The 17,709-nt window shown below is 42.0% G+C and overlaps 1 protein-coding gene across 1 annotated transcript; it reads left to right on the top strand.

The window, feature by feature from the left end:
• Positions 1-1,770: 1,770 nt before the first annotated feature.
• On the top strand, positions 1,771-13,395 carry LOC311223953 (T-cell surface glycoprotein CD3 gamma chain; the record flags this gene model as incomplete). The annotated part of the gene is made up of 4 exons (XM_084308729.1): positions 1,771-1,849; positions 3,599-3,742; positions 13,000-13,052; positions 13,152-13,395. 4 exons carry the CDS (start codon positions 1,771-1,773, stop codon positions 13,203-13,205), a joined length of 330 nt encoding a protein of 109 aa, XP_084164855.1. The 3' UTR covers positions 13,206-13,395.
• Between the last annotated feature and the right edge of the window lie 4,314 nt (positions 13,396-17,709).

Genomic DNA, 17,709 nt, shown 5'->3' with positions numbered 1-17,709 from the left:
ACGTGATCTCAAGAAGGTGCTGAATGAGCTCAGTAGTTATCCATATCTGGTCATTTTTCGTTTTAGCATGGTGTTATTCACCGTCATAGATGCAAAGAAAAATCATAATTTATATTCTCCTTTGTTTCATCACAATTTACTCAAGCCAAGAACATGCAAATGGACCTTGAAGTGGAGCAATCTTCCATTTACTTGTACTGTATGTATTTTTTGGCAGATTTTCTGAAAATAGGGCTAGGGCTTAACAGGTTAATTATTCTTATTGTATCTATCCACATCTGTCTGCACATACCTGCATATAGGGAGGTGTAGTGGTTATACGTCATTGTTGTTTCCGGCCGGTCCACTTCGCTTGAAATTGCAATTATTTCCAATGGACACATTTCGTCTAGTTTAAAACAAATAAAGCATGAACATCGGCATGGTGTACCTTTCTGTGTGTATTTATCCACAATCTATAGCTCAACATGAAACAATTCGTAATTAATCGTAAAATAATTACGTATCATTTTATTTCAACCAAAAATACTTAAACAATAATGTTAGTGATAGAAGGGAAAAATGGAAAGCTTGCCAATGTTCATGAGGCAGAATTATTACAATAGCCGATAATAAATGTTCCCAATGATAAATCCCTATACGGGTGGACCACGTGGGAAACTAAAGTGATGTCAGACTACACCTCCCTAATATCTGTAGATACTAGATCTGTACATATCCCTTACCTACTCTTACTAGTTTCGCTCCTGGCCAGTACGACATACTACCATATTGTCTTTATACCTGTATCACTGTACATATACTACAATGATGTATATACATCTGATTAGCACAATACACAGTAGTACTAATTTATATATTTCATACCCAGTTTAATCACATGTACATTGTATATTACTATTATCCTTTACTGTTACATTTGCACTCTGGTTGGATGCCAAACTTATTTTTGTTGTACTGTACTTGTGTTGTATAATGACAATACATTTGAATCTAATCTAATCTAATCTAATTAGATTCTAATTCTTATTTTTTTATTGATCTTTTTCCCCCTCCTTTTTCCTCCGATTTTCTCCCATCCCAATGTTAGTCGTTATGCCAATTCCCAATCCCCTTCCTGGTCGCTGCGCACTTACCCCCCACAGTCGGTCTGGGAGAGTGGAGGCTATCACGTGCTTCCTCCGACACACGTCTAGCCAATCAACCGCTTCTTTTCACCTGGCAGCGCGGACTCTCACTGAGAGGGTGTAACATGTGGAAGGATCACACTACCCCCCTTAGATCCTATCCGCGCTGAGCAGGCGCCCCGACCGAACTGTAGGAGTCGCTGTTTACAACGACCCGGACCCACCCCGCCAGCTTTCCCACCCTCTAATACAGCCAATTGTATTAGTGTGAACGGCCAGCCAAGCTGGTGACAACGCCGGAGCTGTGAGCTGGATTCGAACAGGCGAATCCAGCGTCTCCGGTGTTGGTGACGAACGCAATCTCCGCTACGCCACCTGACCGCCCTATATTAGATTCTAATTCTAATCTAAAGGATTAATGAAAGAAAATATTTGAAATGTCTGAAGTGGACATATTTCCATCAGTGCGAGACAGAAGCAGAGTTTTACAGCACTGCAACTATTCTGCCTGATTCTAATATTTTCAATCTTTTCCAAAGACCAATCCAGAATATATCTGACTGAAATCTCTGATGGGATCATACTGAAATGTGAACCAGGGAATCTCAAAGGTTACAACGACTCTTCTCTGAAGTTAGAGTACATGGATGAGTATTCAGGAGAGTATGCCTGCCAGACGGAAGGCGATTCTGTTGGAGATCAAATCTATGTGATGTTTCGGAGTAAGTTCTGCAGCTCAGTATTTGGTTTCATAAATGGATTTACAAACATTTGATGCAAGCAGTGATGTGTATTGGTATTGTGTGAGATATTCCTGCTGGGTATGTGAATATTATTTCTAGCCAGTAAAGATGTTTTGGTAACACTTTATAATAACACTCAGTTATAAGACCTTTATAAGGTATTTGTAGATAATGAACTAATCATGAACAAATCATTTATATACATTCGTAAATTATTATTAAATCATTTATAACTATTTGTATATACATTTACAAATTAGTTCTACATTATTTATAACTCATTATCAACATTGTTTGTACTTGATTTGTTCATCATTAAATAATGTTGTTTAATGTGTAGTAACACATTTGTAGATGCTTTGAAAAATGGATATGAAAAAACTACTATACTGTACCTCCATTTATTTGTTCATGTTCAACAAATGATTTGTTAAGACATTTATAAAACATCTATAAATCATTTGCAGATGCTATTGTGTGCCCTAATCTAAAGTGAAGCCTATATTCATCATTAACAAATGTCTAATAGTTTGTTTATTTGTGAACTTTTATGAATACACATGAAACAATTACCAGACTTGTCTTTTCATGTTTAACAAATGATTTGTTAAGACATTCATAAAACATCTATAAATCATTTGCAGATGCTATTGTGTGCCCTAATCTGAAGTGAAGCCTATTCATCATTAACAAATGTCTAATACAGTTAATTATTTGTTAACTTTTTCATCACCTGTTACAAATGTTGTAGACAGCTTTCGGATACACCCTTCTTTGTGACATCAAACAGTGACAGAATTAGGATTATAGATAAATGCAATTTTATTAACATATAAAATACATGTGCATAACATAGTGTAACATGGGGGCACTAGGACCCAGGAGTACGTGTGTTGCCGTCTGTTGAATGGAAGCATGATACATTAGCCAAGTTATTCGTGCTGCCCCACGCTTTTAAGGTATGAGCAGGCTAAACACATTTTTTGTTGGTAAATCTATTCCATAATTTCCGACCTACAATTCTTATATGTTGTGTAGACGTACTTGATGTGGTGGGCGCTAACGTTACATTTGAATTATGTGTTTGTTCCTAATGTGTGCTCAGTATATTGCGGTACTGTATGTGATGATGACACAAGGGTAATAATTATTTGTATTTTCAGGATGTATAGGCGCCGTCCACAAATAAACAAACTATTAGACATTTGTTAATGATGAATAGGCTTCACTTTAGATTAGGGCACACAATAGCATCTGCAAATGATTTATAGATGTTTTATGAATGTCTTAACAAATCATTTGTTGAACATGAACAAATAAATGGATGTACAGTATAGTCGTTTTTTCATATCCATTTTTCAAAGCATCTACAAATGTGTTACTACACATTAAACAACATTATTTAATGATGAACAAATCAAGTACAGACAATGTTGATAATGAGTTATAAATAATGTAGAACTAATTTGTAAATGTTATACAAATATAGTTATAAATTATTTAATAATAATTTATGTATATAAATGATTTGTTCATGATTAGTTAATTATCTACAAATACCTTATAAAGGTCTTATAACTTGTAAAGTGTTATTATAAAGTGTTACCAATGTTTTTTTATGTCAGATATTTTGTAACCCTTGATCGCTATTACTAGTTAGGCCTGTCCTGGTATGATTTATGGTATGTGGACATAAATAAGTGTGTGTCTGTGTGTGTGTGTGCCCAGCCTGTGACAACTGCATAGAACTGGATGTGTATGTGTTAGTAGGTATTGGCATAGGAGATCTTGTGGCTACAGTCCTAATAGGAATTGCTGTCTATACCATCGCATCACAGCCCAGGCCTGCTCCATACACCCCCAACAAGAGAAGTAAGACACAAGCTATCTATCTATTTATATTCTCTCTCTCTCTGGCACACACACGCACGCACGCACGCACGCACGCACGCACGCACGCACGCACGCACGCACGCACGCACGCACGCACGCACGCACGCACGCACGCACGCACGCACGCACGCACGCACGCACGCACACACACACACACACACACACACACACACACACACACACACACACACACACACACACACACACACACACACACACACACACACACACACACACACACACACACACACACACACACACACACACACACACACACACACACACACACACACACACACACACACACACACACACACACACACACACACACACACACACACACACACACACACACTCCTTTTTAACCTCTTAAGCCCTAGCCCTATTTTCTGAAAATCCGCCTAAAAATACATACCTAAGTAAATGGAAGATTGCTCCACTTCTACAAGGTCCATTTGCATGTTCTTGGTATCTAGGGATATCTATGGATATCAGGGAATGTATTCCCAGTGTCGGCAATATTGTGTCTGTTACTAGGCTTGAGTAAATTGTGATGAAACAAAGGAGAATATAAATTATGATTTTTTTTTGCATATTTGACAGTGAATAACACCATGCTAAAAATGACCAGACATGAGAAACTGCCACTGAGCTCGTTCAGCACCTTCTTGAGATCATGTGTACAAAGAATCTAAGCAAATGAATAAAGGGAAGATGATTACTGTAAACAGAATGTTTTGTAGATACAGTACTGAATTATGCCATCCGGACACATGCAATTTGAAATATTATTATAGAATATAGAATACCAGGCCTATTACCTTATTATAGCCAACTCGCACATCACATGTGACTTAAATGGTTTCTCTCTTTCCAATGCAATTTATTCCACGCCTTCTACCTTTTGCCAGATTGAAACCCGCCTCGTCAACTTATATGTATGTGTGCAGCAGTTCCCTGGCCTCCAGCTCCAGTACACGCTTTATCCCAGAAGAGAGAAAAACTTTAAAAACTTTTCCTCTGTAACATAATGCCTTTGTACAACATATTGTACAGTATGAACTGTCATGCAAGTGTACTGCACTACACAAAGTAACCAGTTTACAGCACTGAACATTAGAGTATGCATAGAACACATAAATGTTTTTCCTGTCACTGTTCCGGTCAAATGGCACATTGTACTACAATTGTTTCATGCACATTCATTTCTCCTCAGCTCTCTGTCAATTGTAGCGATTGAAATGGATTCAATATTCCCAAACTGTTGTATCTCTCTCAACCTTATGGCATTGTTTGCAATCACCATTGCACAAATGGCTTCCTCTTGTTGCAGAGTAAAAAGGGGCCCTCTTCCACCTCTGCGAGGTTGTCTTACAAATCCTATGTCGTGCAGAGTAAACTTACAGTAATGTACAGTAAACATGAGATATACGGCTTTAACCCATATTACTGTACTGTACAATAACAGTGCTTCCCACTTGTAAAATGCTGCACTAGAGTACCATACTGTAAATATGGCAAATATTTACTGTAACACTACTTTACACTACAATACAGTAAATCTGTCAAATGTAAAAAGTGACAAGTTCTTGTCCCACTGTAAGCTTCATGTATGACATAATGGCAGTAGTGCAGTACAGATTGTTTAGTGCTGAATTACTGTCCAATATACACACCTGTTCTCCCGACGAAATGTTTGAATAATTTAATTTACAGTGGTTCTCCCAACATTTGGCTGCACCCTCTGACCAGCCTCAGACATTGTGAGGCTGTGATTGACAACAACTAGTTCAAACTTTTTTTTATGTAATGACTCAAGCAATGAAATGAGGACTATTCGTTTTATAGAGAATTTATTCAGCATTCATAAGTATAGTTCATTTTGACTGACATGACATTAGCAAATGTTTATGTTCTAAAACAGCAGAGAATTGTATGAAAGCATTGATGCATGTCCAAAAACATTTGCGATTTGTTGGAAGGAATAAGATACTGCTACTAGTATGTGCACAAATGACTAAATGTTGTGGAGGTTGAACTAACAGTTATGATAATTTTTATTCTGATCAGAGAAATGCACCAAAGCAATTGAGAAAAACTGTAATATGTATTACCGTAATTGATTGAATATTAACATTAATACCCCTCCTCTTTCTTTATACTTGAGGCATACATTGTGTGCATCTATTCTCTGCCACAAACTAGTAAGAAGGTTGACAGGCCAGGAGAGAACGGGTGGGTTCAGAGGTCAGGGAAATGGAAAAGAAAGGCCCAGCAGGTCGTCAGAACTCTCAGAACCAATGTGTTCATAACCCTTGAGAAGCCATGAAGTGCTTTGAGAAGCTAGTAAAGGGCTACATCTGCTCCTCTCTCCCCATCAACCTGGACCCCCTGCAATTTGCATACCGCCCCAACAGGTCCACGGAGGACGCCATAGCCCATGTGCTGCACACAGCAGCATCACACCTGGACAAGAGGCAGGGGAACTATGTGAGAATGCTATTCATCAACTACAGCTCAGCATTCAATACCATAGTCCCCTCCAAACTCATAGCCAAGCTCAGGGACCTGGGCTTGGACTATGACCTCTGCCAGTGGGTCTTCGACTTCCTGACGGGCAGACCCCAGGTGGTGAGAGCAGGCAACTGCACCTCCTCATCCATCACCCTCAACATAGGGGCCCCCCAGGGCTGTGTTCTGAGTCCCCTCCTCTACTCCCTGTACACACATGACTGTGTGGCTCAGCGGAACAACAACACAATCATCAAATTTGCTGACGACACAGTAGTGGTGGGCCTGATCTCTGCAAACGACGAGAGGGCCTACCTGGAAGAGGTCAAGGTTATGGCGGGATGGTGCCAGGAGAACAGCCTCTCCCTGAACGTCAGCAAAACAAAGGAGATGATTGTGGACTTTAGGAGGTCGGGGGTCAGGGACTACAGCCCCCTCAACATCGACGGGGCACCGGTTGAGAGAGTGAACAGTTTTAAGTACCTCGGAGTCCACATATCCGAGGACTTGACATGGACCACACACATTGACAGTGTTGTGAAGAAGGCACGACAACGCCTCTACTTCCTCAGGTGCCTAAGGAAGTTCCAAGTCAGTCAGATGATCCTTAAGAACTTCTACTCATGTACAATAGAGAGCATCCTGACTGGCAATATCACCTCCTGGTTTGGGAATAGCACCACACAAGACCGTAGCAGACTACAGAGAGTGGCACGTTCAGCCGAACGCACAATTGGAGGGGGGCTTCCCACTCTCCAGAACATTTACAACAAGCGGTGCAGGGGTAAGGCTAAGAGAATTATCAAGGACTCCAGCCACCCAAACAACTGCCTCTTTGAACTGCTGCGGTTAGGCAAGCGATACCGGAGTCTCATGACAAGCACAGAAAGACTCAGAAGAAGCTTCTATCCCCAGGCCACCAGGTTGCTCAACGAACAATAACACTATGCAACAACCATAATAATAATAATAATAATAATTCATTTAATTTATATAGCGCTTCTCAATAACCCGAAGTCGCTGACAGTAGTCGGGAGCAGGAGTACAAACAAAGAAACGAAAGCAAAGAAACAAAAACAAAAACAACAAAGAAACAAAAACAAAAGGAACATGAGACCATGGGGGGAACAGGGGAGACAGCCTGATAGCACAAAAAAGACTGGAGACAGACATCAATCAGGTTGGAGGGGGGGGGGGGGGGGTTAAGGGTGGGGGGGGTTGAAGGCAAGGGAGAACAGGTGGGTTTTGAGGCGAGCTTTGAAGGTGGAGAGTGTAGGGGAGTCTCTGATGGACTGGGGGAGGGAGTTCCAGAGTCGGGGTGCAGTACGAGAGAAGGCCCGATCTCCGAAGTTTTTAAGCTTGGATGTCGGGACAGTGAGGGAGGCAGTGGAGGAGGACCGGAGGGAACGGGTGGGGCGGTAGGGAAGAAGGAGATCAGTCAGGTAGGGGGGGGCCAGGCTGTGGAGGGCTTTGAAGGTGAGGAGTAGTGTTTTAAAGTTTATGCAGTGTTTGATCGGGAGCCAGTGGAGGGAGTGGAGGACAGGAGTGATGTGTTCGCGGGACCGGGTGTTAGTGAGGAGGCGGGCGGCTGAATTTTGGACCATTTGCAGTTTATGGAGGGAGCGGGAGGTGATACCAGTGAGGAGGGAGTTGCAGTATTCCAGGCGGGAGGAGATGAAGGCGTGAATGAGGGATTCAGCAGCACTCACAGTCTCAATCCATCAAATGCACTCACAGCACACACATCCACACGCACACACTCACTTTAAACAAACAACACACTGCAGCACCCACTCTCCACACTTTAGAACACCTAAACACACTTTATATTTATTGGTAAAGGATTTGCACTACAACCCATACCTCAGTACACTGTTAGATTCTGATCAATCTGGCCAGTATCACGTCTTCTTGTGTTATCCTCTCTCCATCCACTCCTCTGCGTTGTGTACTTTTAATGGTCCTGATGTCTCAGATACTGGCTGATACAATCCTTATCTCTCCCTGTTAGTGCGATCCGCAAACCATAATAATTCTCCACCTTTGTAAGAATTCGACACTTTGACACAGCGTAATACCTTACAAGGAGAAGAGTTGTTTATTGATATAAACAGAAGCCTCAGCCCAGATGTTATCCGATTGTATTTTCATTGCTATCGTCTCTGCTGTTATTCAGTCCAATAGTGGTCAGGCCTGGTCGTTAGCCAAGACCATCCTCGTGGTAGCCGAGGCTAATAATGATGTGGCATTCCCCCCCCCCCCCCTCTCCGTGATGAGAGGAGAGAGTCTCTTCTGGTTTCTTCCCTCTTAGTCTCAGACAGATCTTAGTCTGGCCCCAGCCGGAACCACCGTCAGCTTTATAGGATCTTCGTCATAGATATGATAGCCCGCCCCTCTTCTGGTTGTCATGCAACGTGCTGTCATGACAACTGCTAATAACCTTTCACACATTTCAAAACGTTTCATTACTGTTTCATTAAGATGAACCTCTCTCCGCCCTGCTCTCTGGGCCCACACTCGCTCTTATCAATGTGTTCTTACAAGGAATGTCAACATTCTGCTCTGCTAACGCGGCCTGTGCCTGTGAAACCGCTGGTCCACCACCGTCTATCATCCCGTGATGATAATGGTATTACCCTCTTAAAGCGTCTCTTTATATCAGTTTATAAACCAAATATACATTGAAAAACCACCAATTTCCCTCAACACCTTACTGTAAATTGTACCTCATCCCATTTCTGCTTTGCACTATATAGTATATTGTATATTAGTATATTGCATAGTATATCGTATGGTAACTCAGTTACTTCTATTCTGCATTGAACATTGTACATATGTATACTGAACACTGTGTCTACATACGTGACTTCTATTTTTTACTTCTATTTTTTACATGCTATACTATTTTATTTCATACTTATCGTTTTGTCTAGCACAGTCTCTGGAGCGTAACAGAAAGAAGCATTTTGTATAAAAGTATTCTGTACTTCTGTATGACAACTATTAAAGAAACTTGAACTTGAAGCTGTACATGTTGTGACAAGCCTTGTGGTGTTCAGGCTCGACACGGACCAAAACAAACAATTCCAATGTCCACACAAGCACAATTTCAATAAACAAATGATAATTATTGATCTCCAGTACAAGTCCGATGGGCAATATTGATTGAATTGATTGATTGAAAAGTTTATTAACAGATTGCAGAATGGGTACAGTACAGTACAGCTCAATACATACAATTGTTAAGGGGATGCAGACCAAAGAAAGACTTTCGTCTTGTTTACATCAGGGTCCCCCATTTTCAATTCATCATAACATATATGACATACATGACATACAGATAGACAGTACTGCTACATCTATACATTTATGACATATCAGATTTGCAAATACAGTACTGTTTGTGATACAAAAGTGTCCAGAAAAGGAGTGTATATACATTTGGCGTAGAAACTGTACATTGGAGGAGGTTGGATGGGTGGGGTGGGGTGGGTTGGGTGAGGGCTGTACATTGGAGGTGGGGGGGGGGGGGGGGGGGGGTTGGGGTAGGGGACACACACACATTTTACACTGTACATTGGAATACTGACAAAGCCTTACTTGGTCATTTACTGTACAACTAGGTTAGGACATTTGTAGGGGCCAGTTTCGAATTGCAGTCTCACGTAGGTGTTTTTTGAGAGTGTTTTTGAAAGTGGGTAGTGATTCACATTCCTTTACAGCTTTAGGTAGGGCGTTCCACATTGATGTGGCATAATTGCGAAACGTGTTTAGTCCCTTGTTTGAGCCGAATCTGGGTTTTACATGATTTGTGGAGCTCCCTCTGGTGTTGTGATCGTGGTATTCACTGACCTTTGGGAAGTATTTTGACATGTACATGGGTACCTTGGTCGCGTAGTGTATCTTGTAGACCAGGCCCATTGCAAGTTGCTGTACTCTGTCGTCTACTCTAAGCCATCCTAGGTTGTCAAAGTGGGCAGGGGTGAGGTGGGTTCTAGGAGTCAGGTCAAGTAGTAGTCTGACTAGCTTGTTTTGAGATGTTTGTAATTTGTTTTTTAGTGCCTTTGAGGTGCTTTGGTACCATGAGGTGCAAGCATAGTCGTAGTACCCTTGAATGAGTGCTCCTGCTAGAGTCTTCAGGGTATTCTTGTTTACCAGAGAGGAGATCCGGTACAAGAAACACGTTCGTTGGTTGACTTTTTTTATTACATTGGATGCCATTTTGTCACAGGAAAGATTAGCCTCTAGGATGGAACCCAGGTAGGTAATTTCATCTTTCCTTGTGATAATATTGTCACCCACTGTAACCGAGAAGCCGTCGGTCTTGCTGAGTTTGTTATTTGAACCGAAGAGAATGGACTCTGTTTTGCCCATGTGTAATGATAGTTTGTTGTCGGCGAGCCATATGCAGATTTTGCCTAGTTCCGAGCTGAGGGCTTTTTCAACCTGTAACTTGTTCTTGTCAGAGACCAGCAGGGCTGAGTCGTCCGCAAACAGGAACAAGTTGCAGTCACAAGCTGACGACATGTCATTTGCATAAATTAGGAATAGTAGTGGTCCTAGTATGCTTCCTTGTGGGACACCACAGCTCACTGTGAGGGGGGGGGGATAGGGTACCGTTTACTTCCACCATCTGTTCCCTCCCCTCCAGGTAGGATTGTATCCAGCTCACTGATAAACTATCAAAACCAATTGCTTTTAGCTTGTCAATCAGAATGGTGTGATTGACGGTGTCGAAGGCCTTTTGTAGGTCCAGCATGACCATGCCGCAGTATTTGCCCGCGTCCACCTCTTGTTTGATGTGGTCATTCAAGTAGAGAAGGCATGTGTCAGTGGAGTGGGATGTTCTGAAGCCAGATTGGAATTCGTAGATTAGATTTTTTTCCGCGAGGTACTTTTCGATCTGTTCGTATACTATTTTTTCCATGACTTTCGAGATGGATGTAAGGATAGAAACAGGGCGGTAGTTACCCGGGTCTAATTTGCTGCCCTTTTTGTGCAGGGGTGTTACTCTCGCAATTTTGAAGTCCTTGGGGACGTGTCCCTGTTTTATGGAGAGGTTTATTATGTGTGTGATGACTGGGGTGATGGCTGCTGCTGAGTCTCTGAGGAATTTGGAGGGGATGTTGTCATGGCCAGTGGCCTTGTTTGGTTGGAGGGCGCTCAGTTTTTTGAGTACCTCATCTGTAGTTACCATTTCCAGTTTGAAGTCGTCTTTGTGGACGCCTAGGTTCTTGTAGTATGCTACTATGTGTTCTACCCCATACTGCCCTGAGTGGGAGGGTAGTTTGTTTACCAGTGTTGTGGCTATGTTTGTGAAGAAAGTGTTTAAGTAATTGGCTACATCCAGCTTGTCTGTGATGAGCGTGTTGTCCGTCTTTATGTTTATGTTTGAGAACCTGGTTTTAAGTTTTTTACTGCAGCCTAGTTGATTGTTGAGTAATTTCCAAAGTTCACGTGGTTTATTTTTGTTTTCCTCGGTTTTGTCATTGATGAAATTTTTTTTAGCAGTTTTGATCATGGAGTTTACGTCATTTCTTAGTCTGTTTCTTTCTAGTTTGAGTTCAGTCACGTGGTCTTGGAGTTCACTGCTCGTGCTTTTGGTAAGCTTTGACTGGCTTTTTTTTTTTTTGTCTCTGGCTTTCATAGCGGTCAGTATTTCAGTGTGCATCCATGGCTCAGCGCGATTTTTTACCCTGGTGGTTCTTAGGGGGGCCATGTTGTTTAGTATTGATGAAAATTTGGTTTTGAAGCCAAGCCAAGTTTCTTCAACCAGTGTACCATTGAGTTCATCTGACCAGTCCAGACTCTCCAGTTCAAGGTTAAAGGCCTCGCTAGAGTAGGTTTTGAGGTCTCTAGATGTGACTGTTTTGTGACAGCCAGCCTTTAGTTTTAGCTTTTTGCGGGTACAGAATATCATATAATGATCACTTAACCCACATGCTATAACCCCTTTATTGGAGATCTTGGACTTGTCAGAGGTCAGTATGAGGTCAATGGTAGTCTGAGTTGATTCACATATCCTTGTGGGTTGGGTGATTAGTTGGCTGAGGCCGTGCAGATCACGAGTGGGCATATAACAGTCCAGGGTCAATACAAGTTCCAGGCTCTCGTACAAAAAGGGAACGTTCAATACTCAGGGTTTGTCGTTTGGTCCAGGGTCAGTTTCACAAGGGGGTATCTCAGCCAGTCCACAGTCCAGTAACACCTTCTCACTCTAACCTCTCCTTCAAACTACCTCTTAACTCACAAACTCAGTATCTCACTCTCTCTCTACAAACTCTGCTCCTTCCTCACCTCCACTCAACTCTTCTCTGTCTCTCCTAGGGTTTTATGCTATGTGTGTCTTGTGTGTGTGTGTGGGATGTGGGTGATCACGTGGTGCACAGGTGTATTCCATCAGCCCTAATCAACTCCTTAATTAACCTCTGCCTGTGGCCGTAGTATCTCCCTTCCTCCACGTAGCCATGGGGGATGATATCTGCCACAATGTCCAGGAGAAATATCTCAGAGTAATAAGCTGCTTTGAGTCATACATGAGCAGTTTTCATCAAAATGACACAGAGACAAGGGAATTCAGAATTTCCCCAGCCTATATAATTTCCCAACAACAAGGTTTCAGAAAGACAGACAGCACACAGCTAAATTCTTCCATAATTTCGCTGGTGGCTATGTGCTCATTTTGAGATGCCCTGCATCTTCTCCCTTCTTCTCTTTCCCTGCAGATTCTGACAAACAGCAGGTAATTCCGAACGCAGGCCCTCGAGACACTTACGAGGTAAGCTGGAGTTTGATGCCACTTCCAACAATCTACAATTATGATGCTCAAAGGACACACTGAAGAGGTTCTCTTCTTACCCTGCCTGTTCTCTTTCAGCCCCTGCGGCGACGTGAGAGAGACGAGTATGATGTCCTCTCTAGCAGGAGGTAGAAGGACCATGACGTATTCAAGTCACCTTCTGGGAATACTGTAGCTTGTAGGCAGCGAGAAGACTGTCCTCTCAGCAGGCCTACCACTGCCAACCACTGGAGAAGTGTCCGTAGCATGAAACACAACTTTTGCTGACCTGTTACCTTTGTGAGTGGCCATAAGCAAAACTATGACTCCACTCCTGAGACAATCTGACTACGTGTTGCTCTGTGTAAAGGCTTGCCTGTGGCTTGATTATAAATGAGTTTAGAGGACGGTGGAGTATCAATCTATTATCTGACCTGTCTTGCAAGATGAGTTCATTTTGAGCAATAAAACTTTGAAAGACTTGATACAATGTTTTCATTGATACTTGATACTATTGTATTTCATGCCATATCTCAAGAGTGACAGTCAAATACGATAACTTACAGAGGGTTTATATTTCATCAAATATATCAATGAGAATGTACAGAGGTCTTGTGCTGTCAAGTGCCCATGGCACCTCGACTCTCCAATATTTCATAACCAACAACTACTTGTTGGGCATAAACCTATTAACAATCCTCAATGGGAAAGGAAAGGAGTTCACACTCTGGGGGATATATATATAATAAAACCGGCCTTCGTGCGTTTCAGGACCTAAGAGAATTTTATGATCTCCCCAGTGTGTCCTTTTTTCTCTACTTACAACTAAGATCGGCGCTTAAGGCGCATGGGGTTCCGTGGGCCCAGACACTACATCCACACCGTTTTGTTAAGCTTATTAGAGACAGGACACCCTCGAGAGGGTTTGTCTCAGATTTGTATACACTATTAAACAAATCCACATATACAAACTTAACATTAGATATAGTATGGCGAGGGGACATCCCAGAATTAGACCCTGAGTTTAACTGGGATGATATTTGGACGAATGTTACATTAGCTTCCCGCAACCCTAATCACCAGCAAATACATTTTAATTATATTCATAGGACGTATCTCACACCTAGGAAGCTGTTTGCTATGGGACTGGTGACCGACTCTCTGTGCACTTTGTGCTCTCTGAGGGCCACTGGCACTTATATGCACATGTTTTGGGATTGCCCACCAGTAGCTCGTTTTTGGAAATCCATAAATCTTTTACTTGAACTTGAGGACTGTATACTTTTTTTGCAAAGCTAATCTTTATACTATATGCTTATAGGGTGGTGTAGTGGTTACGTCATTGTTGTTTCTGGCCGGTCCACCTCACTTGAAATTGCAAGGTATTTCCAATGGACACATTTGAAAATCGTCTTGTTTAAAACAAATAAAGCATGAAGATTGGCATGGTGTACCTTTCTGTGTGTATTCATCCACAATCTATAGCTCAACATGAAACAATTAGCAATTAATCGTAAAATAATTATGTTGAATTTTATTTCAACCAGAAATGCTTAAACAATAATGTTAGTGATAGAAGGGACCTCATTTTGTGCAAAAATGGAAAGCTTGCCAATGTTCATGAGGCAGAATTATTACAATAGCCGATAATGCATTTTTCCAATGATAAATCCCTAACGTCAGACTACACCTCCCTATAGCACATGCATAAGCCTGGTCTCTTTTGAAAGATAACATTCTGAAATTACTAATGCAAAAAACGAAAATCACTTTTAGTGCTAATGAAATCGAGTAGCATAGGTCTGAACTTGAGTTGAACTTGAACTTGTGTACTCACGTTTTTGTGTAGTAGTTGCAATATTCCAAAATAATATATATATATTTTGTATAAGCTGGAAAACACAGCAAATCCATAGCCTGAATTCTTATGTAGTACAGGTCCAAATTTGATAAAGATCTGTTTAGAAATGAGTCATGAATTTATAAAAGAAACCTGGACGCCCCGGACAGGGCGTGAAAAGAGGACATGTCCGGGCAAAAGAGGACGTTTGGTCACCCTAACTTACGGCAGCAATACTACTCCTAAATGATATATCACTACTGCCGGCCTCCATACAGCAAAAAAGAATCATACTGGTGGGTGTTACAGCAGCCAAGAAACTGATAGCCATGAGGTGGAAACAACCTTAGAAACTTACAATGATCAATTGGTCTCTGACACTTTTGGATGTCATTAGATCTCTACTGCCAGGGTGATAGGGGTTGGGCAGTCCAGCATTGAACTATGGGCCTCAGTGGCGGAGAAAGTGAAGGCCATGTTCTAGCGGTGAGGAGGGGTCGGGGTGCTGATCCTGGGGGGTCCGGGGGTCCTGGGGGGAGTCCATTTACTATTTGTACACCAGTGTTGTTCCGTAGGCTGACATCTAGTTTCTGAGCACTGTTACGATACAAGCCGCAGCTTCCTCGCAGAGCACACACACACATACACACACACACACACACACACACACACACACACACACACACACACACACACACACACACACACACACACACACACACACACACACACACACACACACACACACATAGACACACACACACACACACACACACACACACACACACACACACACACACACACACACACACACACACACACACATAGACACACACACACACACACACACACACACACACACACACACACACACACACACACACACACACACACACACACACACACACAAACACAGATGTGGGCCTTTGAGCATTAAGTGTGTTAGTAGTTCCCCTAACTCACAGAAACAACAGAAAACTGTCAAACAGAATCAACTAAATCTTTATTCCACCACATCTTTTCCCGCTGCATTGCCACTATTAACTCAATCAGCGCCAGAGGGCGCTGTGTAATGTGTCGTTAAAAGGCCAGCGTTCTAAAGTATAGGAATACGTGGCGGTGTTTGCAGGGCTATAACTATATTATATATTATACGGATACAATACTATTGCCCATTTGACATCGAGTATCTATCGTTCAATATGTGAAAAAGAAATAATTTTTTCATCCATACATTCCCATTTTATACCGTGGTGAATATAAGTATGGCTTTAGAGCAGTCTATGGTAATTCATGGGAGGCTGGTAATAGCCCCCAACATGTATTATACTAAATGCATTGGCGTTCCGTCCCTACACCCGCTACAATTAAAAAATCAAATGCATATGATAGGTATTATGTTCCATCATGAATGCATGAAAGGGTGGGGGGGGGGGGTAGTTTTTTGATGCTTTGATCGTCACCAACGGAATACGTTATGGACTAGCGTTACACACATAAGCTCGGATCGCAATGAAGGCATGCTTTGATCAACGCAAGATTGATATCATATAGCCCTTACCTTGACTAGGATGTGCCCCAAAAATAATATTCCAATTATCTGATTGCGAGTCCCAGTATTGGTGTCGATCGTGTCGCCAACATAATCCGCCACACATCATCCATCTGGAGCATTTGATGCTCCTCAAGCCGATCGGGACAACCGCTCCCCTTGCCCGACATGAAAAAGTCCGCCCGGACCAATAGGGAGGTGTAGTGGTTACGTCATTGCCGTTATTCGTGTTCCACCCTCTGTCCAACGCAATGTATTTCCCCATTGCCCATTTCTAAATCGCCTAGTTTAAAACAAATAAAGCATTAACATTGGCATGGTGTACCTTTATGTGCTTATTCATCCACAATCTATAGCTCAACATGAAAATATTCACAATTAATCATAAAAAAAAACGCAATTCTTTTTTTTCATTCACATTTTTTTTAACAATAATGTTAGTGATAGAAGGGAACAAAAAAATGGAAAAGCTTTTCAATTTCCATGCAGCAGAATTGTTACAATAGTCGATAATCCATTTTCCCAATGATAAATCCCTATACGGGTGGAACAACCAGTGACGTCAGACTACACCTCCCTATATAATCAATGCACAGCCCAAGACACAGAGTTTCAAATGATGCTCGATACCGCCGCCTGTTGGATGCGGCCAGTATTGCACTTTTGGGATCTCAGACTTATTCCCTATGATAACACCAGGCTCTCTGGATGGATAATGAATGGAAATATCGAATAAAAGAAATAACGATGAAAACCGACTTTTCTCGGTTTGGCGCTCGAGCGTTGGCGAGTTAACCTGAGATATCTCTGGTCTGGCCCCGAATGAGTTAACAGGCGATTGTTCTACATCAGTATTGAGAAGCACACAGTTTTATAACACAACGTTTCAACATTTCCACTGCGTAGCGGTCTACCAATGCAACATAGCATGAGGAAATCAGATTTCAGATTTCAGATTTGTGAAATATTTCCGATGAGCTTATGATGTGATGACTAGCGACAGTCAGAAATGTCACTCAGACATGCATGCCAGTAAGAGACAGGAGGAAGACAAGGTGGTACAGGCTTAAGGCTATGTTGGTGGGTGGATGGCGGATATGAGCTGTGGCTTTGAGGCTGGTGGAAGTGTCATAGAGCTATATCTGTAGAGGAATCTGAGTGGCGTTTCCATCAAGTGATGAAAGAACAACAGTCCGCAGTCTATCTCCAGTATCATGTTGTTATGGTGGTGGGTGGTGTTTGTGCTCAAGTAGCGGTTGATAAGA

The sequence above is a fragment of the Notolepis coatsorum genome (genome assembly GCF_963971535.1).
Source record: "Notolepis coatsorum genome assembly, chromosome: 1".
Taxonomy (NCBI): Eukaryota; Metazoa; Chordata; class Actinopteri; order Aulopiformes; family Paralepididae; genus Notolepis; species Notolepis coatsorum.
The sequence above is the reverse complement of the archived record's forward strand: the minus strand, read 5'-3'. Positions and strand labels throughout refer to the sequence as shown.